Below are 27,024 nucleotides of genomic sequence, written 5' to 3' on the forward strand. Positions count from 1 at the left end.
GGATGAGAAGGAGGTCCAGTTTTCTGTCTCGGTGCTACCACCCCTCTTCTCTTCAGCCTCTTCTTCACCATCCTGCAGGAGCAAGCGGCTCGTACTGTACCGTGGTCTCTGTGTGTGGGTGCAGTGGGAGCTGATGCAACAGCAGACCTGTAAGTGTCTCAGGGCTTTCTGACTCTTGTGCCATTATAGAAAAGGCAGATTTTAAGAATGAAATTACTGCAACTTCCCAGCCTCAGCAGTAGAGCTGCTAAAATGTGTGTGTTGTTTTTGTGTTAACCCTGCACAGTTTGCTCCTGCATGCACATTAATCCCAGCACAGCTTGTGTTGTAGTACATGTTTCATAGGATGCTGGGATGGTGAGTCTGTGTGCGGTGGTATCTCACCCTGTCTCCTGTAGTTTTAGACGTGGTGGGTGAGGACGACTGATTCATGGCAGTTATGGGTCTTTGTATGTGGATCAGCCAGAGCCGGTGTGATTGGTCTGATCCTTATCCATGCATCAAGGTTTAATGAGTCTCAGACATTTTGCATGAAAAATCTGCTGGGACAGAACAAACTCTGCCCTCAGCCCGGGTCCGTAATCCAACATGACTGTGGGCTGAAGTCTGTGCCTGTAGACGTCGCCTCAGCATGTTGTTTCTTCACACTGGACATCAACTGTTAAATTTAAGACCAGTGAAGTTTCTGTTTCCATCTTCTTTTATAATGCAGACCCAACGCTGTGTGTGTGTGTGTGTGTGTGTGTGTGTGTGTGTCACAGCCTGATATTAACACACACACACACACACACTGTAGTGTGTTCTGATTCAGTCCTGCTGCCTGTGATACTCACTACACACCACATGTGGATTTATCCGCTGCTGAAAATAGAAAGACCCGTTCACTCCTGATTGTTTGACTGAAACCACAGTGAGACTTTTTAAAATGAAACTTCTATTTCTGACAACGTGCACGTCTTCAGTTTAACCACTGGGTGGTTGGTTACTGAACGGGTTTAATGGGCAAAATCAACTAGTCATTGAAAACTGTTTCTGTGAATTTAGGAAACAGACGAGGAATTTCCTCTTTTTCCTTTTCCTCTTTTTTAAAAATGTTTATTTTTCTATCTCTGTACCTACTCTGTTTTTTTTTTTAAGAAAGGATATGTGTGTGTGTGTGTGTGTGTGTGTGTGTGTGTGTGTGTGTGGGTGTGTGTGTGGGTGGGTGGGTGTGTACAGCACAGTATACACGTATGTATATGTATATATATATAAATTGGCTTTTCTTTAAGCTCTTGTTTACCTTTTCTCCAGCAAAACACAGATTATTTTGTTCTTGGGTTTTGTGGACCCTGACCAACATCTAGAGTGCTCCTGGGGAACTCTGGGAAACCACAGGTATTTTCAGTGAGCAGACTTTTGGATTGTCGTCGTTTTCTTTGGCAGAGTGAACATGAGAACAGCTGAGAGTCATTGTTCAGTGTCTGTCTTTAGTGAGGGGACATTTCATTAGACCAGGGCACAGTGTCACATGGTGGCAAACTCAAATAATCCACCGTGGCTTCTGAAATTGAAAAGTTCCCTCCTCTTGTTTAAATAATAGACCTACACACAGGCTCCTCCAACAAAAGAAAGGTTCCCACCTAAATAGACTTTATGCTGCAAGTACGTACCTCAAATTACATCTGTTCTCTGTTTTTCTGCTGTTCTTTTCTTTGTACATGTTGAAATGAGTGAACCCAGTTTGTGGGTTCACTCATTACAATTTGTAAACACAGACTGACACCCTGTCACATGACTGCACCAGGACGTTCAGAGGGTAAGGTCAAGGGATAGAGCTGTAGAAGGAACTTTTAAAGGTTTTGTTAAACCTGCGTGGACACAGGGTCTTGTGGGACAAAGTTGGAAACCAGCCCTGTTGAATCTGTGTTGCAGGAAACACGAAACATGCAGGGAAGGACGGTTCTCTTCATCCTCATCATAGCAGCATGTTCTTACAGCACTGCTGCTCAGATAGCAGGTGGGCTGTGTTCTTTCTTACAGTAAATACAGTCAAAGCTCGTTCACAGCTGGAGCGGCTTTATTTGAAATCATCATTCATTATTTCACCGCAGTTACTGGGCTTTAACTGTTTTAGTTATTTTGGGACATGCAGCTCTGACCCTGTTCTTCCTCTGTCCAGCATGTGAAAATGCCACTCTGGCTGACATCGTCTTCCTTGTCCACGGCTCCTCCAGCACTGAGAACTTTCAGGAGGTGCAGAAGTTTGTCAGTAACATCATCAAGAACCTGGACATCGGCCCCAACAAAGTCCAGATCGGTTTGATGCAGTACACTGACGGACCTCACCAGGAGTTCCTGCTGAAGGATCACATTAACAGGAAGGCCCTGCTGGGTGCTGTGGGAAAAGTTACCCAACGAGATGGGGGGAGAGAAACTGGCAAGGCCATCGACTTTCTCCTTAAAGAGTCCTTCTCCAAAGAGGCGGGGAGCCGAGGCAGCAAGCGGGTGCCTCAGATCGTTGTGATCCTCACAGACAGGAATTCAACAGACGGTGTGACTGAACCTGTCCGGCGCCTGAGGCAACATGGAGTCGTCGTGTTTGCCATCGGGGTGGGGGACATCAAACAGGAGGAGCTGGAGTCCATTGCCAATTGGCCCCCAAAGCACTTCCTTTTGACTGCTGGCAGCTACCAGTCTCTGAAGGGTCTGACGGAGGAGGTGTTGGAGAGAGTTTGCATCTCCATGGAGGCTCAGCGGCGAGGTAAGGCCAAGGATTGGACCAATCATGACAGCTGTGTGTTGATCATGTTAGGCTTGTTTGACTCTTAACCACTGACTGATCATTACACCCTGGAGTTTACTGCTGCTCTGAGCTGCAGGACCAATGGACAGGTGTATTTAAAGAAAAACTACATTAGTACTGTACTATAATGGAATAAAACGTGATGAATGTTTTGTCTTTCAGCTTTGGCCGACAAATTTGCAGATATTTTCTACTTGGTGGACAATAGCTTAACTTCAAAGCAGTTGTCAGACTTCAAGGCAGATCTTACCGATATGATAAATCAGCTGGACTTCAGTGCGTCTGCCTACCGGCTCGGCTTGGCTCAGTATGGTGAAGACGTCAAGGTTGAGTTCTTCCTCAATTCTTTTCAAACCAAACAAGAAATGCTCAGCGGTGTCCAGCGTTTCCGCCTGAAACTACAATCTGACCAACCCCGTAGACTGGGCAAAGCCCTGCATTACGCCCGCACCAACTTTTTTGTCAGTGAGGCGGGGGGCCGTGCAGAACAGGGTTCCCGACAGTCCCTGGTTGTTGTGAGTAAAAAAAAGTCTGAAGATCTTGTGTCTAGGGAGGCTCAGGAGATGGAGGCAGCAGGAATAACTGTGGTGGGCATGAGTGCAGGTGCATCAAGAGATGAACTACACCGTTTCGCCAGTGAAGGGTTTGCATTTGACTCTGTCAAGATGACTGGTTTGAAGGATTTCTTCACAACTGAACAAAGGGAGACCATTACTGAAGGTGAGTAGGTTCAGTAGTTACTATAGAGTCAGCTGAATAACAATTGTTTCGTGTTCGTGGTAAGAAACATATTTTACAAAGATTTTATTCATAAATAATTTTAAAAATACTTGTAAAAATTACTCTGCTAGAGTTTTGCTTCCTGGCCTCAGGTTTGTTGTCCCCCTCTTCTGTGAAGACCAGCATATGTGTTTGTTGACCCTTTGTCTGACAGTTTCTTCTGTAGTTCTGCTCCATTAATTCATTAGACGTTAGTAAGATGTGATGTGATTAATGCAATAGGCCATGACAGCAAACAGTAGTCAGGATCCCTTCACTTCATATTATAGAAGTCCTTTATGTCATAGACTCAGACTTTGGATTCAAACGGTGAAGAGCTGAGCTCAGTGGCCACAGTGAAGCTGGAAGTTACACCTCTTAAATATATCACTGTTATTTTCTTCCACAATGAAACGACAATTAATCATTTTAATGTTCAGTAAAAAGAAATTTCCTACATATTTTTCCAATATTGGAAGAACATAAAACGTTGGTCGTGGTTTTTGTTCACACAGATCAACTGGGAAGAGAGAGACCTTTTTATTGAAAGGAATTTGAAACATTTCATGGTGTAATATGTTTCTGTTTAATCCTGTTATGGAAATGAAAAAGACATTTTTGAGATTGTATGTTTTGTCTGATGTCTTTAGGTGGGTAAGTAGCAAATGGCTCACTTGAACTAATTACGCTCTTTTCACAGAATGCAAAAGAGCCAAGAAGACTGACATCGTGTTCATTGTTGATGAGTCCGGAAGCATTGGAACCACCAGGTTCCAGTTAGTGCGATCTTTTCTGCACTCAACTGTGAGCAGCCTGGATGTCAGTCCACCCAGATTCCGCGTAGGCATCGTTACATACAACAGCCTTCCCACAGCACAGGTCTACCTCAACACGTTCAATAACAAGGACGATGTCCTGCAGTTCATCAACATGTTGCCCTACAGTGGAGGTGGCACTAACACTGGACATGCCCTTAACTTCACTCGGGAACAGATCTTCACTGAGAATAAAGGCAGCAGGAAAGACTCCCTGAAGGTGGCCGTGGTGGTGACAGATGGTCAATCCCAGGATGATGTAGGCAGAGCGGCAATCGCTCTTCGTCAGATGGGTGTCACCATTTACGCTGTAGGAATCAAAGATGCCAACAAAACTGAACTGGTTAACATTGCATCTTATCCCCCCGACAGTCATGTCTTTACTGTGGACAGTTTCTCCAAATTGAGACCCCTGAGGAAGAACCTGCAGAGGGTCATGTGCACCCACCTCCTTCACACAGCATTCACAGCCAGTGTAGACGACTCACACATCCAAAAAGGTTTGAGTCTTGTTTTTCTTGTTGTTTCTGATACTTGGACAATCCCAGTTTGTATCAGTATCAAGATATTTGGCTGCAAGTAGACACTAAAGATGAACATGGCCATTGTGCAGCAATAAGTAATTCTGATGGAAGGATAAAAAGTTTGGGTTCCCAAAATGAGCTTGAGTGCAAATTGTACTTAGTCTTACAACAATAGTTTGCCCACAGAAACCATGTTTGTTTGTACTTGGTGTCTGTTGAGCAGCTGTTTAAATTGCTAACTAACTAACCAACTAACTTGTTGTTGCTCTTCCTCTCCAGCGTGTGGACAAAAGGACAGAGCAGACATCTTCTTCCTCATAGATGACTCAGGAAGCATCACAAACACAGACTTTCCTGAAATGCAGAATTTCATTATAGAGTCTATCCAACACTTCCCTATTGGGCCACAACATGTTCGCATTGGGCTAGTGAAATACTCGGATTCACCAACTTTGCTATTTGACGTGACACAGTGCTCAGATGTAGAAACTGTGAAGACAGCAGTGAAAAATATTTGGCACGCTGGAGGTGGGACAGAGACAGGAAGAGCTCTGTCATTCATGGATCCTCTCTTTAAGAACGCAAGGGCCCGTCGTGGGGACAAGGTCCCAGACTACCTGATAGTCATCACAGATGGAGAATCCACTGATCCAGTCAAAGCCCCTGCAGAACAACTGAGAAAAATGGGTGTTGTCATTTATGCCATCGGGGTGAAAGATTCAAATGAGACTCAGCTGCTAGAAATTACCGATGACTCCAAGAGGATGATCTCTGTCACTAATTTTGATGCCCTGAGGTCCATTAACAGTAGCATCATGACAGATATCTGTTCTCCAGAAGGTAAGGGAAACTTGACCATTCAGCTCAAAAACATGAACAAAAAACTTCTCGTTCCCTGCTGAGAAGAGTTTCATTAGCAGAAATTATATAAATTTATAGCAAGGAACCAAAGCTTCTGTGTGGGTTAGGCTGAATTCATGATTCTGAATGAGCTTCACTGCTTCGGAAAGGGTCTGGAAGGTTTAGATTCAGAAGTTCATCAGCTCTTCATGCTGCGTATAGGGTGGAGGTGTAGTGGCCAGACTAAGCCACAGAATTAGAGCAGGGGGAGGTTTATTACCTTAGAGACATCCAGTGACTGGGCTTTCAGGCAAGAGCAGGAAGGAAAGGACGAGCAGCACGCTAACTTTTCTGTGTCCTGTGTCCACAGCTTGCAAAGACGTCCCACTGGACGTCATTTTCTTAACAGACAGCTCTGAGAGCATCTCTGAGGAAGACTACCAGAAAATGAAAGATTTCATGAAATCTGTCGTCAACAAGTCTATCATTGGACAGAACGATGTGCACGTTGGTGTCATGCAGTTCAGCAGCAACAATAAACTGGAGTTCCCCCTGAACCGCTACTACAACAAGCAGAAAATATTAGAAGCCATCGATTCTATGCAGCAGATGAATGAAGGTACTCACACTGGCCAAGCCATCACAGAGGTGTCAAAGTATTTTGATAAAGAAAGAGGAGGGCGACGTGGCCTGGGGCAGAGGCTGGTGGTGATAACAGATGGGAAGGCCCAAGACGAGGTGAAAGGCCCTTCTGAGGCTCTGAGGGCCAAGGGAGTGGTGATCTACGCCATTGGTGTGCACAAAGCCAACAACACTCAGCTGCTGGATATCAGCGGCTCAGCGGACAGGCGCTTTTATGAGGGCAGTTTTGAGTCAATGAAACACCTGGACAGACAGCTGGCCTTGAAGCTCTGTGACGAAGGTAAGAGCAGGACAATCCTGAGTTATTAGCTTCCTTTGTTTTCCTGCAAATTCAGTTTGGAAGGTCTTTGATTGTGACGTTGAACTGTTGTATCAAAGGTTTGAGCAGCCCTGGGCAGAGCCCACATTTTAAATTAAATACAACTAATAAAAGATGTTTCTATTTATTTTATGAATGTGATATATAGGCAGTTATGAAGACTAATTGTGACTTGCAAAACTTTGGGCACCCTACTACATTAGTGCTTAGTAGGCCCTCCCTTGTCCCCTTAGTAGGGTAGCCTGGTTTGAGCTCTCTCTTAACTAGTAATCCATAAGGACATGTACCATACCCATTCATTACAGTACAAATAACACTGGAAAACTATAATACTGGAAAACTGGATACGAGATACTGGAAACCCACAAACTTTAAAGAGTATTCTACAACCACCTGACATATTTACCACCCACATACACTTACTGGCACTCTGTAATAAATTCATTGACTTCTTTAATTCTAAAATCTCAAACATTCATCACCAGCTGCCTTCCTACTGCAATTCATCACACTGCTTACTCTGTGCACCTCCCACAGCAACAACTACTATATCTACATTTTCCAACTTCCAACAGTGGCTGAAATATCTTCTCTTATATCTATAATAACAATAATAACAAACAATCTTCTCATGGCAGCTGACTCTTACCATACTCATCATCCTTGATCTCACAGCATCTTTTGACACTATCTCCCACCATATCCTCCTCAACCGTCTAATATCCATTGGCATCCATAACACAGCACTTTCCTGGTTTACCTCACCGACCGTTCTAACAGTGGCGTGCCCCAGGGCTCTGTCCTTGGGCCACTCTTATTTATCATTTACCTACTTCCACTTGGCAATATTTTCAGAAAATACAGGTAACCCTTCCTTTTACAGTCCTCTAAATTACTGAAATTGTACTTGGTAAATAAAGGGAAACTAAGAAAAACCCATCAACTCAGATAAGTTGATAATGTCTATGGTAGCTTTTCTGCCAGGGCCGAGTGAAGCTGTCAATCTCCCAGACACTTTTCCTCCTCTTTTCTTCTCTCCCAATGTTTAAAATCAAACTCTCCAGTTGACAAAGTCTGAGAAAGGTTTACTATGCACTTGCAACAGTAACACATAACCCTGAGTGATCCCCGGGCACCACTGACTATTGTTCTTTGTTCTGAGTCTTACATACCAAGTTGGAGCCCTTTGGGAGAAAGTGGCCACTTTGGAGCTGTTCAATGATCTCTTACAGCATAAAATCCCTTATCGCAGACATACTACTCACTCTATCAACAAATACATTCACTTATGTCGCTTTCTTAGGTCCATCTTATAGTAAAAGAATTATTTGGCTACTTGATTTAGTAAGTGTGAAATTAAGGGTAAAGTGGGGTTTTGGCACCAATATGAGTGCTGGCTTGCTGACTATGACTATGCACCGGCTGCAGGGCCTTGGCCTGCACAGTGGGAGCAACAGTGGGTCTTTTCTCACTCATGTGTATTTGGTGAAATTAAAACAAACTAAAATAACATAACATACACATACATATATATATATATATATATATGTATGAGATCAGCTATATAAAATTAAAAAGGAGACTTTAAAAATGAATAAGGTTACACATTAAATACATATATTTCAGACTTGCATTTTGACCAATATCCCACACTACCGGTTCATCTCTGCACTGAATTTAAAATAGTGCTCCTCACCTTCAAAGTGCTCCATAATCTGGTACCCCCTTACCTCTCAGATCTCCTGAACCCATACACACCCTCCCGTACACTCTGCTCCTCCTTGGCCCCTCTCCTCTTCACTCCACCAGCCTGTTTATCCACCATGGGGCTCAGAGCCTTCAGCCGATCAGCCCCTCGACTCTGGAACACACTCTCACTAGAAATCTGTTCATTTGACTCCATCTCCATATTCAGGTGTCATTTAAAAACCCATATTTTTCTAACTCGCCTACCCCACATAACTAATGTCTTGTATTAGCTCAACCAGACCACACCACCATAAACATCTCCCCTATTTTTTTCATTGCTTTCACTTATGTAAGTGTAAATCTTATTTAAGTTAATCTTGTAACTTGTTTTTTTGTTTTTATTGCATTCTGTTTTCTCTTTGGTATGGTGACCTTGAGCGTTTTTGAAAGGCGCCAATAAATAAAATGTATTATTATTATTTTTAACTACAGGATTAACTGCAGCACAGACATAAGGCAGCTCAGTCTTTGTGACATATTTTGTTCAGAAGATAAAGTTGATTTTATCTACAGTATCTAACTTGATTTAACTGCAATTGAAGCCTTTCCTGAAATATCTGAGACTTTTTTTTTTTTTTTTTGTTATGAGAACTAATCATTTTCTTTCATCCACCAGAATGTAAGACACAAAAAGCTGACATCATTTTCCTGGTGGACGGCTCTGGAAGCATAGATAGGACTGAGTTTGAAAGCATGCAGACGTTTATGAGGTCACTAGTGGAGAAAACCACAGTTGGCGAAACCCATACTCAGTTTGGGGTCATTCTCTACGCCAATAATGCCAGAGCTGCTTTTACTCTAAATACCTACAACTCCAAACAACAAATTCTTAGCGCAATTAACGACACAAAGGCCCTAGGAGGAGGCACCTACACAAGCTGGGCCTTGAAATACTCTGTACAGTTCTTCAGCACTACAAATGGTGGCCGAATACAGGTGCCTCAGATACTGATGGTGATCACGGATGGGGATGCCACTGACCATCATGACCTAAAGGCGTCATCTGATGAGTTGCGACAGAAGGGGGTCACCGTCTTCAGTATTGGAGTGAAGGAGGCCAAAGAAGAACAGCTGGTCACCATGGCTGGTGGTGATTCATCCAAAGTTTTCTATGTGGACAACTTTAAGGGCTTATCAACTCTGTACAAGAACATTTCTGATGTTCTCTGCAATTCCACTAAGCCAGGTAAGAGGTGTTGTTCTAAGTCTTCACTGTTCCTGCCAAAAAGCTGCTGCAAGATTTAACATGTCAAGATGTTAAATACATAACTTACACAGGCTCAGAGGTATCGGACCATGCTGACAGCTACACGTTTTATGGTTTTCTTTCATCAGTTTCAAAAAAGCAATGAATTGATGAGTAAAACGTCCCTCCCAGTATGGAGTCCATTCTCAGATGTTCCACCCTCCTTTATGGAGATCAGCACACTTTCTGCCCATCCTTTTGTAGCAGCAAGGATTTAAATTTGTTTGATAATGACAGTACTATATTGTAATGTTATCCTGTAAAGGGAAACAAAACCTTATGGAAATAACAACAACCTGGACCCTTTGTCCTGATGGCGTAAACACTGGGAGCTGAATCTAAACAGTGTTCAAGTTTGGGCAGCTTATTAACACATGAAATACAGACTACAAGAGGTGCATGTTAGTCACGATGGTCATGAGTAGATCACACAGGTCAAAAGATATTTCCAGACTCTATTGGCTTCAATCCCACTGAACCAAGAAGAATAACTGGTGCAGAAAAGATTAAAGCATCACCGTCAGTTTCCAGTAAACACAGGGTCAGAGACACTCTTAATGGTCTGAGAACCTCTTCCAACATGATCAGTACTCGTCAATAGCGGAGAAAGAACAGACCTTTACATGCAGTAAGTCAGACATAGATAGATCAGAGAACATGGCGTTGGACTAATGTCTTTCTCCGGCTTTGCTTTGGCAGTGTGTAAGGACATGAAGGCCGACCTGGTCTTCCTACTCGATCAGTCGAGCAGCATCCACCCAGACGATTACAACATCATGAAAGACTTCACGAAAAACGTAGTGAATAGCTTTGAAGTTAGTAAGGAGTTTGTGCAAATTGGACTGGCACGGTTCAGTGATGATCATCATCATGAGTTTTACCTCAAGGATTACTCCAAAAAGAAGGATGTGTTAGACCACATCAACAAAATAGAATACCATGGTGGAAACACCTACATTGGGAAGTCCTTAAGTTACATTAAGGACTACTTCCAGCCATCGTTGGGTGCCCGTAGTGGGGTCTTCCAGAATCTGGTGGTGATCACAGATGGAGATTCTCATGATGACGTGGAAGATGCAGCCGACCAAATCAGGGCTCTTGGAGTTGAGGTGATCACCATCGCCATTGGAGACGTCCATGACCTACAGCTCCTGCAGATCACCGGCACCCCAGAGAAACTGTTCACTGTGCAGAACTTTAAAAGCCTGGCAAATATCAAGCAGAGGGTGGTTGAGACCATCTGTAAAACCCCAGAAGATTCGAAAGATCGCCCTGGTGAGTTGGAAAGTGTGACTTTGATTCTTTGTTTTGTTTTCCTTCCCACCATTTTATCTCAAACCTTTTCCTTTCCTGCAGCTTGTACCATTGACATCGCCATGGGATTTGATATTTCTAAAAGAACCGGAGCTCTTGGGGAGATGCTGGTCAGTGGCCACACCAAGCTCCAGACCTTCCTGCCAGACATTGCACATTATGTCTCCTCGGTAAAAGGTCTGTGCTGTGTCAGCCCTGAACCAGTCAAGACCAACATCGGGTATCGAGTGGTGAGTCGTGACGGACGCTCTCTGTACGACTTTAACTTTGAGGGCTACAGTGAGGACGTGGTGAGGAAAGTCATGACCTCCAATTTGGCAGAGCCCACTTATTTCAACACCGCCCTGCTGAAGTCCTTCGAGCAGAAGTTTAAAGCCGAGTCCAAAGCAGGTGTGAAGGTGAGTCGGAGACATCATCCACACATACATCCACAAAACCAAGTGTCATTTCACTGTGTCGTCATCCCAGTCCATGCTCATTAGTTTTTTGTTGAAAGAAGCTTTGGATTTCCACCTGATCAGGCATTTAGGAGGTTTCAGAGATTTTAGAGATTGTAGTCCTGTGTTTGTAGGTAGAAGTTCCAGCTACTGTTTCCATGATTTTCACTCTGGTCAGGAATAAAGAAACACTCTCATGCTAGTTTTCTGCAGCTGATCACACTGAAGGCCTGACTGTGTGGGGAAAATGACTCTTCAGATATTTCAGATATTTGTTTAAAGATTCTGGATCCAATTGGGCCTTTTCGTGATACCAAAAGCACAAATCTAGTGTCAGTGTGAGAGTCAACCAACCACAGCCTAAACAAGTCAGGGGTGACCAGGTCATTAAACAGGAGAGGTGTCAGGATTAACCACAGTGAGGGAATTAAAATGAGCCAGTCTGTAATATCTTTAAACCTTCTGGAAACGGAAGAACATGATGCTGCGATGCTCTTGTTCTGTTTGCTGAGGTTTTTATTTCTTTATTTGCAGACTTGTCAAAATAAGGAGTTGAGCTAGTTTTCTGTCCAGACTTCAGTTTAACATGTGACTGGTCCATCAGGTGCTGGTGATCTTCTCAGACGGACTCGATGAGGACACGATGAAACTGGAGCAGGAATCGGAGATGCTGCAACGGTCTGGTAAAAACCTACAGGGCGAGAGTGTTTTTTCCAGTGTTGTTCTGAGTTGGATTGATCCTGCTCTTCAATAATGTCTTTGTTGGAGTCGCGTCAAAACTCAGCTAATTATTGTTTTCTCTTCTTCTGCTTCGATGTCTGAAAATGGGATTTTTCTTGTACTTGCCTCCTTATCAATCCATAATTTGCTGGTTGCTTGGATTTGCTCTGACACGGAGGTTTGAAAAAGCATCAGGTTTCCATCAGAGACATGCTTGGGTCAACACTGATCTCAGTCCTGCAATTTGCTCTTACCTAACTGAGTTTTGTTTTTGATATGTTTGGAGTGCATCATGGCACTGTGCTTGTAGAGGAACGCTATGTGAGCTCTGCTAAGGCAGTGAGCCTGCAGTCAGTTGTCTTGGATATTTGTGTGTAGGCATCAGCGCTCTGATAACTGTGGCCCTGGAAGGAGCTCACGACCCTGACCAGCTGCAGATGGTGGAGTTTGGCCGCGGATTCGAATACTGGCTTCCTCTGAAGATCAGCATGCCAAATGTTGGCAGCACTATGCTCAAACAGATTGTAAGTCATTCATGTTACTCATCATCGCCTCTGTCCACTTCAGAGACACTAGTTAGTTCTTCAGTCAGTCTGCCTGTTCTGCATGACCAATCAAGACCACATGCATATGCAGGTACAAGACTCAGGCTGGATGGTGTTAGATTATATTGATGCGTGTAGGATGGAAATCGTAATGCGCCCAGTAGGGAACCTGGCTTTGAGTGTTTTGAGACTGTCAATTGTAGTGGCATCAGTCTTTCATCACTGTGGTCTAAAACCTGTCCTTTAGGCCTTAGGTCTCAGAAAGAGTTTTGTTTGTGTGTGAAATAAATCTCTCAGTATTGGTTTATTTCTTTTATTGTGGACCGTTTAAAATTATTAAAACGTAAAAAGAGTCAAGAACCAGTACTATCCAAAATGACAAAACTACACTTTCCAAACTCTTTTTTACATGTTGTCAGCAGGGACCTTCAGTGCAGCCGCTTTGCTTTATGATAGTTTTCTCTCTCTGCAGCACACGGTGGCAGAAAGGATGTGTTGCAATGTCGCGTGCAAATGCTCTGGACACGAAGGCCCCCGGGGCTCTTCAGGATCACTGGGGACAAAGGTGAATGCACACGTCTAAACTTCATACATGGTGATAAGAACATTTGGGAAATATGTCAAAAGTAATGAGGAGGCTGGTTTGGGCTGCAAGCAAACATGAAGAAACACATCAACAGCTGAGCTTCTTCCACGTTGACCTGCAGCTGAAGCTGAACAGCTATAAATCAGCCCACCTTACTTGGGTTCTTCTCATGTTTCCTTCACTGTGTGTTTTGGAAATAGGGTGCGACTGGACAGAAGGGCCAGCATGGCTTCCACGGAGAGGAGGGAGTCATCGTAAGCGCTTCTTCATTCACTTTATACCAGTTTGATGGGACGAACGGTGAAGACTGGTCACCTTTTGTAGCTGAAAACACAATCACTTTCAGAGATGGATCAAATTCAGTTTAACACCATCTAGTCCTTCTTTTTTTGGTTGACATTAATAAAAAAAACAGTAATCCACCAACTTTGCTTCAGATTTGTAGTAAAGTTCTAGTCTGCTGCAGAAACCACAGGAGCACATGAGTATTTAGTCAGTCTGCTGGGTCACTGCCTGATTTGTTTGCTTGTTGAAGGGTGAGCGAGGAGCTCCTGGACCAGATGGACTACAGGGCATCCAGGGCTGTCGTGGAGTCCATGGATTGAAGGTACAGCACAGTCATTCATCCACCATCTCATGTTTTTATCAATAGTGAAGCGCAAAACACAAGCACTTTGAGTGTATCAGGCAAAAGGAAACGTGACAAATCATTTCGGAGAGCGAGAAGGTCACTTATGATCGCGAGGCTGAATGAAATGCTGTCAGGTGTGTAAACCCTGCTGTTTGTGTCTGCAGGGCTATCGAGGCGTCTCAGGCGACAGGGTGAGTGTCTCGCTTTCTTCTTGACTAACAAAGAAAAGCAGAGAGATGTCACAGCTGATTGTCTTCCAACGCTGCAGGGTGAGAGCGGAGAGGACGGACTGGACGGCATCAACGGAGAGCAGGTACCAGAGTCAACATCCACATATCGCCACATAAATCACAATCAGCTGCTCCCTCTCCACAGCACTATCAGAGTTTTAATGATTTTACTTTGCTTCTTTTAAATCATCAGAAGTGAACAGCTGCAGCAGCTTTTTATTGATTCTCACAGCTGATTCATTTCCTGTCCACTGAGCAGTTCATTAATCACCTGATGGTCTCAGCTCTGATCTTAGGGAGTTTAGTTCAAAATCTCTGGAATATTAATCACTCATCAGATTTAACTGAGTGTTCAAACAGGCCTGTGTGCGTCAGAATGAATGAACAGTGTTTTTCATGTTTCTGAACGCTGAGGAAATGATCCTGTGCTGTGGAAACCTTTGCAGATAAATATAATGTGTTTGCTTTGTGGTTCGTGTTTGCAGGGAGTGACGGGACTAGGTGGAGCACGAGGAGAGATGGGAAACCCAGGAAAGCCAGTAAAGGAGAACTTTTGATCTTATCGCTCATGTCCCTGCACGATGGTTCTCAGCCTGCGATTGTATTGCCTCATGTTTAAGGCCAGAAACACATTTCCCTCCTCTGCTCTAATAATAATAAACTTGATTTATCCTAAAAGCATTATAATGAATTAATATGCTCTTAAAAATGAACTTCAGTATCAGTATTTTGTCCTGGCATTAGGATTCCCTGGAGTAAAGTTTAGAATCTAATTCTTCATGGTTCTGTGTGGAGGAAAGTGTAATGCCTCTTTATATCTATCACTGTGAAGCTCAGAGTTGTTGCTGGTTGGCTGACAGGTCTACCTGTTGTTCTCAGGGTATCCCAGGTACCAGAGGGGAGGCCGGGCTGAAAGGAGACCGCGGTCTGAGAGGGGACCCGGTGAGTGGTGACGTTTAACTGGCTAATTAACTACAAGACTACCTGGATTTCCCTCTGGGATGATGAAAGTTTAAAAAATGAGATGAATTAAGTAAAAATGGTTTTCGCCCCATCCATCTGCAGACATGTGATACTGTCACCATCTTTGAAATCAACATCAATAATTAATGCAAATGTAGCACCAGCTCTGTTAGAAACAACTGGAACCCCAGAAAACTGAACAGCCAAACTGACTGTGCGTCTGTTCTGTCTGTTAGGGTGAAACGGGCATCGACAACAACATCCCAGGACCCAAAGGAGACAACGGCAACACAGGTTTTCAGGTAAGAAACACCACAGCACATTTATCCAGGCTGAGTCTCCGGAGCAACAGGAAGAGTAAGACGTTATGTCAGAATCAGGCGGCCAGGCTCAGTCAAACATAGAAACACTGAGTGATGAAAAGGTCAAAGACTTTTAGTTTAGTGCAGGAATCAGACCTCAGAGCTTCAGGCTCAAGGGCAACATCTCAGACTGGTCTTTGTAGAACTTACCACTCTGAGTCCATTTGGACCCAGGATGTTGCACACTAGCAGTTGCAGTGCAGCCTTAGCCTGAGTGTGCGAGAACTGAAGCGTTTCCAACTCAGCTGAACTCCAAATAGCATGACTTCTGATTATTACCCTTATCGTTGTTTACACACAATGAACCTTCTCAGAACTTTAGAAAACAACATCCAAGACCACCAGGTGCAATAATATACAAGTCTACACCCAGAGCTGGAAATGGCAAAGCAGCACAAACGTCTCTGTTAGAGCAGTAAAACAAATAATCAGGTTTACTGAGGGTCTGTTGAAACTCCACAGGGAGAACCCGGAGAGGACGGGCAGCCAGGTGACGATGGAGTCGACGGAAACCCGGTGAGATTGTTTTTCTTTTCAGATCTACATCAGCTTTTGTCAGCACGGGTGCTGCAGCAGAACAAAACATAGATGTACATGTATGTACACACTGTATGCATGTACTGTATGTAGCTGTGATCTAAGGTTAGAAAGTCACAGTATTTGTGTTTTAGTTTAATGTAGTACTTTTACTACATTGGGTTAATGCTGGATGAAATGTATCAAGTCCACTAAAATATATAACAAGTCATTTTGTATTTTTCCCTGCTGATTCAAATTGAAAACACTGGAGATTCTGTGCATGTTGCGACCGTCATTGTACCAGGTGACGAGGTAGCAAAGTGTTCCGGTCAGGGGCTGAGTCATAATTGGACTGGGCTCATGTTTTCTTTGGAAGGAGACAGGCAGCAGTCGGGTGGGGAGGTTTCACCTTCCTATGTAGTAAAAACTGCTGTTACACAGATACACACTCACAGGTTGAATTGTTATCTAGGTTTGTTTAGCTCAGTCTCCATCTGGTTGTTTCTGTAAACGTAAGTACCAAGGTAACGTCCTGTACCTTGAGCAGTTCCCGTCCCTCTTTCCACGGAGCTTAATGTCTGGCCATCCTCTTGTGTGTGGCCACACCATAAATTGCAAAGGGAGTCCGAAGGTTTCACTGGTGAGACTCGGAGCAGTTTGTGTAACAACTTGCATTTGGCAGAAACCTTTCCCACTGGTTTGTGTTGCAAACAGAAATAATGTGTGATTCCACTTTTGGCCATCAGCTGCGTTTCCTACACAGTGTCATGTGCTAGTTTTCTCATTTCTCATTTATTTTCTCAAAATCTCCAAGAAGGTCATCTGGGTATTCACACCAGAACGTTCATGCTTTCATGGATATTTGCACCTTCGGCACCTTTGCCTTCATTTGAGGATTTGTATGATAGGTTGGACTCTAAGGAGGGAGAGGTGGATTTGTACAGGTTGGCGAGGCAGAGAGACAGAGATGGGAAGGATGTGCAGCAGGTTAGGGTGATCAAGGACAGGGATGGAAATGTGTTGACAGGTGCCACAAGTGTGATGGAAAGATGGAAGGAATACTTTGAAGAGCTGATGAATGAGGAAAATGTCAGAGAGCACAGAGTAGAAGAGGTGACTGTTGTGGAGCAGGAAGTAGCAAAGATCAGTAAGGAAGAAGTGAGGAAGGCGTTGAAGAGGATGAAGAGTGGAAAAGCAGTTGGTCCTGACATACCTGTGGAGGTGTGGAAGTGTTTAGGAGAGGTGGCAGTAGAGTTTTTGACTGGGCTGACAACTTTGACTGGAGTGAGAGGCTGCCTGAGGAATGGAGGAGAAGTGTACTGGTGCCCATCTTTAAGAACAAGGGAGACGTGCAGAGTTGTGGAAACCACAGAGGAATAAAGCTGATGAGTCACACAATGAAGTTATGGGAAAGAGTAGTGGAGGCTAGGCTGAGGTCAGAAGTGAGCATGTGTGAGCAGCAGTATGGTTTCATGACAAGAAAGAGAACCACAGATGTGGATGTTTTGGAGCGAAAGCCAGATTGAGATGTTTTGGACATGTTCAGAGGAGGGACAGTGAATACATTGGTAAAAGGATGCTGAGGTTAGAGCTGCCAGGAAGGAGGCCTAGAGGAAGACCAAAGAGGAGGTTCTTGGATGTAGTGAAGGAGGACATGAGGATAGTTGGTGTGGGTGAGGAGGATACAGAGGATAGGGTTAAATGGAGGCAGATGATTGGCTGTGGAGACCCCTGAAGGGAGCAGCCGAGGAGGAGAAGAAGAAATCCCACTTCCTGAATCATGTGTGTCGCTAAATTACTACCCCTCTTTCAGACACTGTAATTAGTTCCACTTCTGTCCAAGATCAGCCCATGGCCTTAGAGTTGACCCAGTGTTTGCTTAGTGTCAGAGTGACCTTTGATGGGGCCGAATATGTTCAGGACCACTGGTTCACATTGGTTGACAGGTGACATCAGACCTTTAGTCTGACCTCAGGTCAGTAGGTTTCAGAGCGGCAGCAGGTTGCAGTCTTGTTGGATTTCTGGTAAAGTGTGTTTTTTTTAATTTTTTAAATTTTTAAATATTTTAAATTTAACACTTGGATCGTGCTTTGTTCGTTTAAATGTGTGACATGAATCAGCCAATTAGAATAAATGGAAGTTTTCAATTTGTATGTTTCTCTGACATGTAGGGTCCAGACGGGAGGAGAGGTCAGCCTGGTGAGAAGGTAGGAGGGGAAATCAAACGACACATGATGCTGTTGGAGGAGGTTTATGTATCTTATCATCAAGTGCTGAACTACACTTTTTTTGCAGGGTGCACCTGGACAACCTGGTGCTCCAGGACTCCCAGGCAGCCCAGGTGCTTCAGGTCCCCAGGTGAGCGATCAGACATTCTGTGTCCTCCAACACTGTGTGGAGTTCATTGTACTGCTTTCCTTTCCTCTGCAGATTACAGTAAAAAAAAAAGCTCATGCATACTTTGTATGTCTCCAGTTGGTCGGGGACTGGTGTTTGGGAACTGGATTTGGCTAGTGACCAGATTTCCTCAGAAATTCAGTGGAACTGCTCACTGAAATGGAAACCACTTGTTTCTAAGGACAAAACAAAACATGAAACACTGGTCTGACGCCAGTTCTGTTTCTTGTTTCTAAATCATCTGTGATCATTACATGTTTTTCCTCCCAGAGACTTGGAAATATGAAATGTGCTGGACACATTTCTCACACAGAGAGAGACACAACGTATTATTGAGGCAAACGTGGTATTTGTCCACCTCATGGTGGTACTGGATTGGTTGGTAGGATTAATCCTCTCCAGACCACTACGAGCCAAACACTAGAGACAGAAAGCAGCTGAGTCATGGTTAGAGAGGTCCGCTCTTCCTCTGCTCTCCTGAAAAACTAAACGTCACATGAGACACCTGATCTCCCCAGGTGGATTTCACCTGAGGAATGCAGGTTCCTCTGCCATGTGTCATTAAGTGGCTTTTTAGCCTTTCAGACCACAACAAAAAGAGACAGAAGTGCATGCTCTATTTAAAAGAATGGCTTCAGACTGAAACTGAAACACAAATTAGCTTCTAGACATTTCAATAAGTTTGTTTTCGCTGAAACATTTACTGTAAATTTAGACACTTTGCTCCACCAAAATGAGCAGAAGATCACCCTAACCCCAAACCCCAGTCTCCACATAGATCAAGGACCTGGTTTCTCTGAGTAACCTGGTTCCTTCAGTGCATGGGAACATACCGAATGATACTGAAATGTGATAGAACGTTTGTCTGTGTGGCTGTTATTTATCAGAACAGAAAATCCCAAACAGGAGGGACAGTCACCACCTAATTAACAGCTAATAATTTGATTTCAAATAAAATCAATTAACAGATAAATGTCCAGCATTTTCCTAAACCATATTGTCTTTGCAGGGACGCCAGGGGGCAAATGGTGAGCAGGGACCAAAAGGAGTGCCTGGCTTTCCTGGAACTCGGGTCAGTATTTTATTTATTAGGGCCTGAGCACCCACTGTTTCTGTAGGGATTTTAATTATTATTATTATTATTATTTGTCTCCCGCTGTCAAACGGGGCCATTTTTGAACTGGTTCCATTGGACAATTTACCGCACACATCTGTTACCATGGTGGCAGTCACAAATCTGAGCTATGAATCTGGTCCAGGGACTCCGTGTTGGTGAGTCTTGTGGTTGGCACGTAGTTTCAGCTACACAAACCAAACCTGGATGGTGTGTGGACCTCCCCAGTACGAACATTTTTTGTATGTACATTGCTCTAGCCACGCCCAACAGAAAGTGAGATATTTGAGATTTTGTGTTTCCACACACATTGGAATTGAAAATACTTCATGTCAACATATTGCAGATGGCTAATTTTAATCTGTTGAAATATGACGAACTAGCGTTACGATGAATTTACACATCTCGCCAAATAAACAGGAAATGTGTCATAAATTTAAAATGCATTCCCTGACAAACACCAAACTTCAGTGGTTACTGAGGATGACTATGATGATGTAGACACGTGTAACACGGCAGACTGAGATAGAGCCACCGTGTGGAAAGCTAGCAGTTAGTGCTTCCTGTGTCTAAAGACTGTGAAATCTGGCACACTCATTAGCTCTGTTCATGGACATCCCTGTTGACAGTGCAATATTAGGTGGCGACATAACAGGGCCTGGGGCACTGGAGGAGCTCGAGCCCGTTGTTGCCGCTTGCAGCTGTTTTATAATGTGGTTTCAGCATGAGAGACATCACCTGCACCAGCTGCCTGACTCTGAGCTGCCTCCAATTTCTCTTTTAAAGGTTTTGTGAAATACTGTTTTGTCCAAACATGTAGGCGTCCTTAAGGGGAGAGTTCACTTTGTTCCATCCAGCCTTCCGTGTGTGTCTCAGTGAACAACAGTGACCTTTCCTCTGTGTGAGCTGTGAGCTGAGCTCTTTGGGAAAAACCTGGACACCATGAGGACTAAAGCTTTCCTTAGTGATCAGCAGAAAATCCAATGCTCGTCCTTCACAGTTCGTCTTTCATCCACAGGAAGTTGGCCTTAAACGAACTACAGTGAACGGGACATTGGGATGCACTGAGTGCAATGGATCCTGGGTGTTGTAGGATTTTTCACCTTAGGAACTTTTGGGAATAAGACATCCTTTTTCTCCAGTCATAGGGCATTAACACCATTTAGGGCTGGATTGGATTAACTGATCTGTGGACTAGTAGGTTATTCTTTCAGGTTTGGACTGACCTGTACCCTAACTCTGTAGCATCACAGTTACTTAAAGTCTCATAATGTTTTGTGACGCCATCTTGAAGCCCAGGTCCAGAGTGGACTGGGATGACCTTCAGTGTGTAGCTGCTGAGATCTTTAAGCTCTGCAAGCACAGAAACATCAGAGCAGAACCACACAGGTCCTCGAGGGCATACTGGGAGCAAAACAAGAATGTGGTAATGATGTTTAAATTCAGGCCAACAGTCATTAAAATCCTTTTTACCGCCTGATTGGTTTTCCATCACTGCTAAACACCAAATGGGTTTTTAATTGTATGGCTCCATGTTTGTTTTTGCAGCACCACAGTTCAATCCATGTCCAGTAACCCGACGGCACAGAGCCAACACAGATTTTTATGGGCAGAACGAGCCAGTTACATGTATTATTCATGATAATGCACAAGTTTGATTAAAACTCCTAAACTTCATTCAGTTTCATCATATTTTTATCATTTTCTGACAACTCAGAGCTGCAGACTGAAGTGTGAAGAACATTTATAACAAACGAGCACTGATGTAGATGTTAAGAAATCCATTCGTGGTCTCTTTAAAGGCCTCATTGAGCTTCAAACGCAGGCTAAGTGTTTTCACCTGCTCTAAACAGAGACCCTGACCTCCAGGTTCAGTGTTTGTACAATGTGACCAACAGTTTGGTGGCCCGTTTCCCTCTAGGGTCAACCTGGACCAGCTGGAGACCCAGGACCAGCCGGAAGTCGTGGGGCTAACGGACAGAAGGTGTGTAACATCACGTCCTGTGCATCATCCGAGATTCAACAAAAATACTGCCAGGGCAATCCCTCCAATAAATGTGGTGTTACAGGGGATCATGTCAGAGGACTATCAGGGTCAGGAGGGTTCATGACATCTTTACTGTCAAAACAATTTAAAAAATGTAATTAAATTTTCAATAACTGCGCCAGAGTTGGTTGTTGTTGTTCTGCTCAATGGGTTTGGACTGATCATGTCTGTATCTTCAAATGAGTCGAGATCTAAACTGATGTTGGTGTTGAAGGGCCAACCAGGAGATCTGGGGGTGAAGGGTGCTCCGGGATCACTAGGACCCAGAGGATCGCCGGTAAGGAGCTGAACACCTGCCGTGATTGTAAATGATTAATGATGTAAACTGAATTGATAGTCCAATTGGAGACTAAGACCGGCTGGCTGTATTTCAGGGTTCAGATGGCAGAGATGGCTTTGGAACCCCAGGACCAAAAGGCATCAAGGTAGAGCCAAATGTAACTGGTCCAACCAAATTTAAAAAGGTTGTGACCAAATTATGAAGAAAATGTGGTTTCAGGGGGTTTGTATGGTGCTTTTATTGATACAGCAACTTTTCAGCTGAAAATACCATTTTGACTTTCCTTTTTCTGCTGAGGTCTTTCACATGCAGATTGAACATGTGCATGAAATGGGTATGTAGATGAAAACACTTCCTGTTGTAGAGACAGATCATTGGTTCTTGCCTTCTCCGTACAGGGAGATCCTGGTTTTCCTGGATACCCTGGTCTACAGGTGAGTCCTTGCAGCTACAGCATGAAAACAAGCAGCCTATGCCAATTCGTTCAGGCATAAGCTTTGTTTCGTTTTCTCGTGTTCAGGGTGAGGAAGGTGCCCAAGGACCCAAAGGATATCCTGGACGCAAAGGGAACCGAGGTCAAGGGGTGAGTCGAATACATACAACAACAAGCCCTTTTAGCTGACTGTGTTTCTGCCTCATAAGTGATTTCTGTTTCCGGTCTGATCAATGCAGGGGAACTCAGGACAGTCAGGAGAATCAGGTGTACCTGGAGACCCAGGACATCCAGGACACAAGGTAGGACAATAAATGCCTGTCACTTTTAGAGCAGCATAAAACATGTTGGTTCATGAATGTTCCTCCATTCCCTCCATGCAGGGCCCCAGAGGTGCTCCTGGAGGCAGAGACATGTCTGTAAGTCTGTCACATTAACACTACACCTGCAAAGATTCAAGGAAATGTCCCATTTATTCCCACAAACCCTCCTCTCTGCTTTGTCAGGAGTGTGACCTGGTCAACTACATCAGGGACAACTGTGGTAAGTGTGCGAGGTCCATTTATTGACCTTTAATCATCAGCTAATTGCACAATGTTCTGGGTCTTTCACTAACTGAGGACTCTTTGCTCCTCCACACAGCCTGTTGCTCCGGTATGTATGTCCCCTGTTTGCTCTCAGAACAGAATGGTGAGTGCACCACACAACTTTAACTGCAAGATTGAATCTTGGGACGCCAAACAAACGAGACCATCGAGCACATCTAAAACCTCTTCCCTTTGACTTTGTAGCTGGTGGTTTTTGACGGAGGTTGGCAGTTTCGTGAAGTTTGGGAATTTATTGTTGTGTCTGTTATTTGTCCGCTAAAAACGTGGCTGGACCATGCCTGAGTTCTGTTCTGCAGAGATGTAAGAAGAACAGAAGTAAATATGAAGCCTCTTTAACATTTGTCCAATCAACTGTCCTACACCCAGACAAAATCCAGATATGATATAATACGCAATTTTTTAAAGAAAGAAATCAGGGCTCGCTCTCTTTGAGTTTGGGGTCTTATTTGTGTAGTACTTCTACTTTATTCTCCTCTCTTCTCCACATTCACTCCTTATAGGGCGGACATCATGCCCAGCCTACCCAACCGAGCTGGTTTTCTCCGTGGACATGTCTGAGGATGTGACCCCTACAGCCTTTGAGAGGCAGCGCACCTCCTTCCTCTCCCTGCTGGAGAACATCTCCATCTCTGAGAGCAACTGTCCAACAGGCGCTCGGGTCGCTGTGATGGGATACAGCTCCTACACCAAGTACCTGGTCCGCTTTCATGACTACCACCACAAAACACAGCTGATCGACACCGTGAAGAACATCACCCTGGAAAAAACATCCAACCGACGTCATCTGGGGTCCTCCATGCGCTTTGTGGGTCGGAACGTCTTCAAACGGGTCCGACCAGGAGTTCAGATGAGGAAGGTTGCGGTCTTTTACTCCAGTGGGTTTCCCCAGGACGTTTCTGAGATTGTTACTGCTGTTATGGAGTACCGGGCCATGGACATCATCCCAGTGGTCATTTCTCTGCGCAGCGCTCCAGCGATTGAAAAAGCACTGGAGGTAGGCTTGCATCAGCAGCGCTTGTTCTGTCATTAAAGCCTCAGCACAGAGTGATCGATCGGTTCCTGCTGGGCTCTGTCCCAGGTTTTAGCAGATAAACCAAATGTGACGACAGTGTCTAAAGCCAGGGATACGTCTGCTTTTGACTTTTGTTTTTAGAGATTTCCACTGTGTCACTTTAGTCAGTTAATGACTTGGATGACTGAGATGAACACCTCCCCAACCTTCACAGCTCACCCCCAGTCTCATATTTTCTCAGCACATATTTCAAACCGAGTGCACAGAAGGAGTTGTCTTTTGAGCTGCTTTGGCCTTCACATACATGAATTCATTCCAGCTCATTGTGAGTCATTTAGGCTTGTCTTTAGTGTCTGTTGCCAGGAATTTATTTTCATCATGAAACTGCAGGCAGAAACCAGTTGTGTAGCTGTGTAGAACGGGAGATAAATGAGACGTTAATGCCTGAGACTACCCCGATTCCCTGCACATCGTTTAACCACTTAATCCTGTTAACACTGAAGTAGGAATGTTCTAAATAATGACTTCTCATGTCAGGTTGACGACACAGGAAACTATGTCTTCACGACGCTGGGGGCAGAGCAGGACATGGCTAAACGCCTGAGGAAGATCATGAGCTGTGCAATCTGTTACGGTAATCACTGAGCCTCATGCTTGGCTTAACTTTTAATATAAATCATCATGTTGGCAATCGACTGGTGCTGCAGTGGAGTCTCCTACCAGCAGCCTGTTGTGGGTCTGAACCCCATCTCCTGACGTGAATAATAACCACAGCCTGCCCCTGTGATGGCTGCTGACCATTCTGATCAACTACAAACACTTTCAGACCTTTAGATGTTGCTGGACTGGGCCTATGAACTATTGATTTCATAAGTGCTGTTGCATCAGGATCCTCTTACCACGACCACATTTACTATGTTTACTATGTCCTTTCTTCAGACCCCTGCAGGCCTTTGGAGGAGTGCGCCTTTATCCAGAAAAAAGTACAGCCTCAGGAGGTGGACGTGGACCTGGTGATGGTGGCGGACAGCTCCAGAGAGATGCAGGCTGATGAGTATGCTGGCGTCCAGCAGCTGCTGGGCTCTGTGGTGAGTCAGCTGGCTGTGAGCCAGAGGCCCCGCCAGCCCGGGAACCAGGCCCGAGTGTCTGTAGTCCAGCAGAGTGGCACCCAGACTCCAAGGGTGGAGTTTGGTCTGCAGACATACCAGAACCAGGAAGCCATGAGGACCCAGATTGAGAATATGCAACAGCTGGCCGGGCCTTCTGCGCTGGGACACACACTGGAGTTCACCCTGAAGGAGGTGTTCCTGAAGGCCGGCCAGCCCCGTAAGAAGAGGGCGCTGCTGGCCGTGGTGGGCACCCAGACGGTGGATGTGGACCAGGCCAAGCTGCGTTATATCTCCCAGAAGGCCAAGTGTGAGGGCGTGGCGTTCTTCGTGGTGACAGTAGGGGACGGCTACAGCCAGGCGCAGGTGGAGCAGCTGGCCAGTCTACCTCTACAGCAGCACCTGATCCACGTGGACAGACTGAAGGCCGAGGAGCAGGGCTACGCCCAGCGCTTCATCAGGGTCTTCCTCTCCACCCTCAACAGTAAGAACATCTGGTTACTGACTTTTTGTCTTCAGCAGGTTTCTTTTACAGAATCATGGAAAACATGAAATAGGCAGCAACAAACACATATTTGTTCTTATTTCAGAGGGAATAAACACGTATCCTCCTCCTCTGTTCCAAAAGATCTGTGACCAGCTGTCCCACGAAGACCAAACAGAAATAGTCACAGACAGGTAACATTTCCACATTTTGACTCACCGTAAAACAGGTTTTTTCAGAGTTGTGGACGTCGTTTTACTTAAGAAAGGATCAATTTGCATCTGTTGAAGTGTAAGAGTTCCTGTTGTTCCTGTGTCCAGCCAGGGGTCAGGAGTCCTGGAGAAACAGTTTGCAGACGAGGTGCAGCAGAGGTTTCAGGCACGATCGGGACAAAAGGCTCAGGCTGCACAGCTGGATGTCATGGATGCTTTAACCGGGGGCCAGACTTTGGTCTCCAGAGCAAATGTTAGCAGAGGCCCGCACCCTGCTTTGTCCACCAGAACACAAAGTCAGTCTGCTGAAAAATACTCTTTGATGGGTTGTGGTTCTGGCCCAGAGGGGTTGAGTTTGTGTTATAGAGAATCAGTTTCTATCAGAAGAGAGAATGCACTAATTTACTTATTCTCAGCAAATCATGTGCCACTAACTTATAAACAACTGACCAGTTTCCTCCTGTTTGAGCAGCAGAATGAATCTTTAAGCTCACAGCTATTTCATTGCTCCATGTTCTATGGAGAACAATTTACATTTCTCACAAGTTACTGGGACAACTGGTGCTAGTTGACTCTGAAACAGAGAATGAATATGATTTGCTGCAGTTACAGCAGGTACAGAACTGTGTGTCTGGAAGTTGTTCAGAATGTGAAAACTGATCTCTGCCTCTGTCTCCCTGCAGACCCCTGTCTCCTCCCACCAGACGCCGGGGGTTGTCAGAGCTATACTGTAATGTGGCACTTTGACAAACGTTACGGTAAATGTTCTGCTTTCTGGTACGGAGGCTGCGGTGGCAACACAAACCGCTTTGAGACACGGACAGAGTGTCAGAGGGCCTGCCTGACGAACCTTCAGCGAAGTTTGAGAATCCGAAGAAGAAAAAGAAAGGCCATAAGACGTCATCAGAAAACCAGGATAAACCTTAAAAACTCATCTGCACTGCTGGAAAAATCCCAGGCGACTCCAGCTCTGGTTCTGCCATAAGCAGAACTGGTTCCTTTTTCTTGGCTATGCATGCTGTGTGTTGGATAACAGGTGGCATTTCACCGCTTCCCAGACTCTTTTTTTGTGAAGACCTCTGACGTCTTTTTATTCTTATTTTCAGTAGTTTTTATTCCCAACTTTTCTTCAATACTCAGCAGGGACTCCAGCTGTTCCAGGGTTTTCTTAAATGCACTTTAAGGCCATCAGGTGCTATTTTAGCTGCTGTTTATTTTCAGCAACTGGACCCAGTGAAATGCAGGTCACGTGGTTCATCTGAAGACGGCGACATTAGATTCTTTGTACAAGTTTCCCATTAAACTGTGTATTATTTGCATGACTATAAAACCAAATTGTCTGTCA

General features: G+C 44.6%; 1 protein-coding gene across 1 annotated transcript; it reads left to right on the plus strand.

Annotated features, from left to right (window-relative positions):
- On the plus strand, positions 1-27,024 carry LOC113136288 (collagen alpha-6(VI) chain-like). Its single transcript, XM_026316959.1, has 39 exons — positions 1-149; positions 1,915-1,999; positions 2,162-2,743; positions 2,948-3,505; positions 4,245-4,859; positions 5,163-5,723; positions 6,094-6,645; positions 9,050-9,619; positions 10,379-10,954; positions 11,036-11,391; positions 12,035-12,113; positions 12,529-12,674; positions 13,168-13,260; positions 13,482-13,535; positions 13,817-13,888; positions 14,077-14,103; positions 14,181-14,225; positions 14,628-14,681; positions 15,022-15,084; positions 15,342-15,407; positions 15,930-15,983; positions 18,158-18,193; positions 18,282-18,344; positions 19,393-19,455; positions 21,419-21,481; positions 21,759-21,821; positions 21,919-21,969; positions 22,223-22,258; positions 22,345-22,407; positions 22,497-22,559; positions 22,641-22,676; positions 22,764-22,800; positions 22,900-22,911; positions 23,366-23,859; positions 24,415-24,511; positions 24,817-25,467; positions 25,574-25,661; positions 25,788-25,975; positions 26,363-27,024. The coding sequence occupies exons 2-39, from the start codon at positions 1,927-1,929 to the stop codon at positions 26,662-26,664; spliced, it is 7,602 nt and encodes a 2,533-aa protein (XP_026172744.1). The 5' UTR covers positions 1-149; positions 1,915-1,926; the 3' UTR covers positions 26,665-27,024.

This window comes from Mastacembelus armatus, chromosome 16 (assembly GCF_900324485.2).
Source record: "Mastacembelus armatus chromosome 16, fMasArm1.2, whole genome shotgun sequence".
Lineage (NCBI taxonomy): Eukaryota > Metazoa > Chordata > Actinopteri > Synbranchiformes > Mastacembelidae > Mastacembelus > Mastacembelus armatus.

Coding starts and splice junctions, on each gene's coding strand:
- LOC113136288 (XM_026316959.1), top strand. CDS start 1,927: ATGCAGGGAAGGACGGTTCTCTTCATCCTCATCATAGCAGCATGTTCT. Junction 9,620..10,378: donor CTGCAATTCCACTAAGCCAG/GTAAGAGGTGTT, acceptor TTGCTTTGGCAG/TGTGTAAGGACATGAAGGCC. Junction 22,560..22,640: donor CAGGACATCCAGGACACAAG/GTAGGACAATAA, acceptor CCCTCCATGCAG/GGCCCCAGAGGTGCTCCTGG.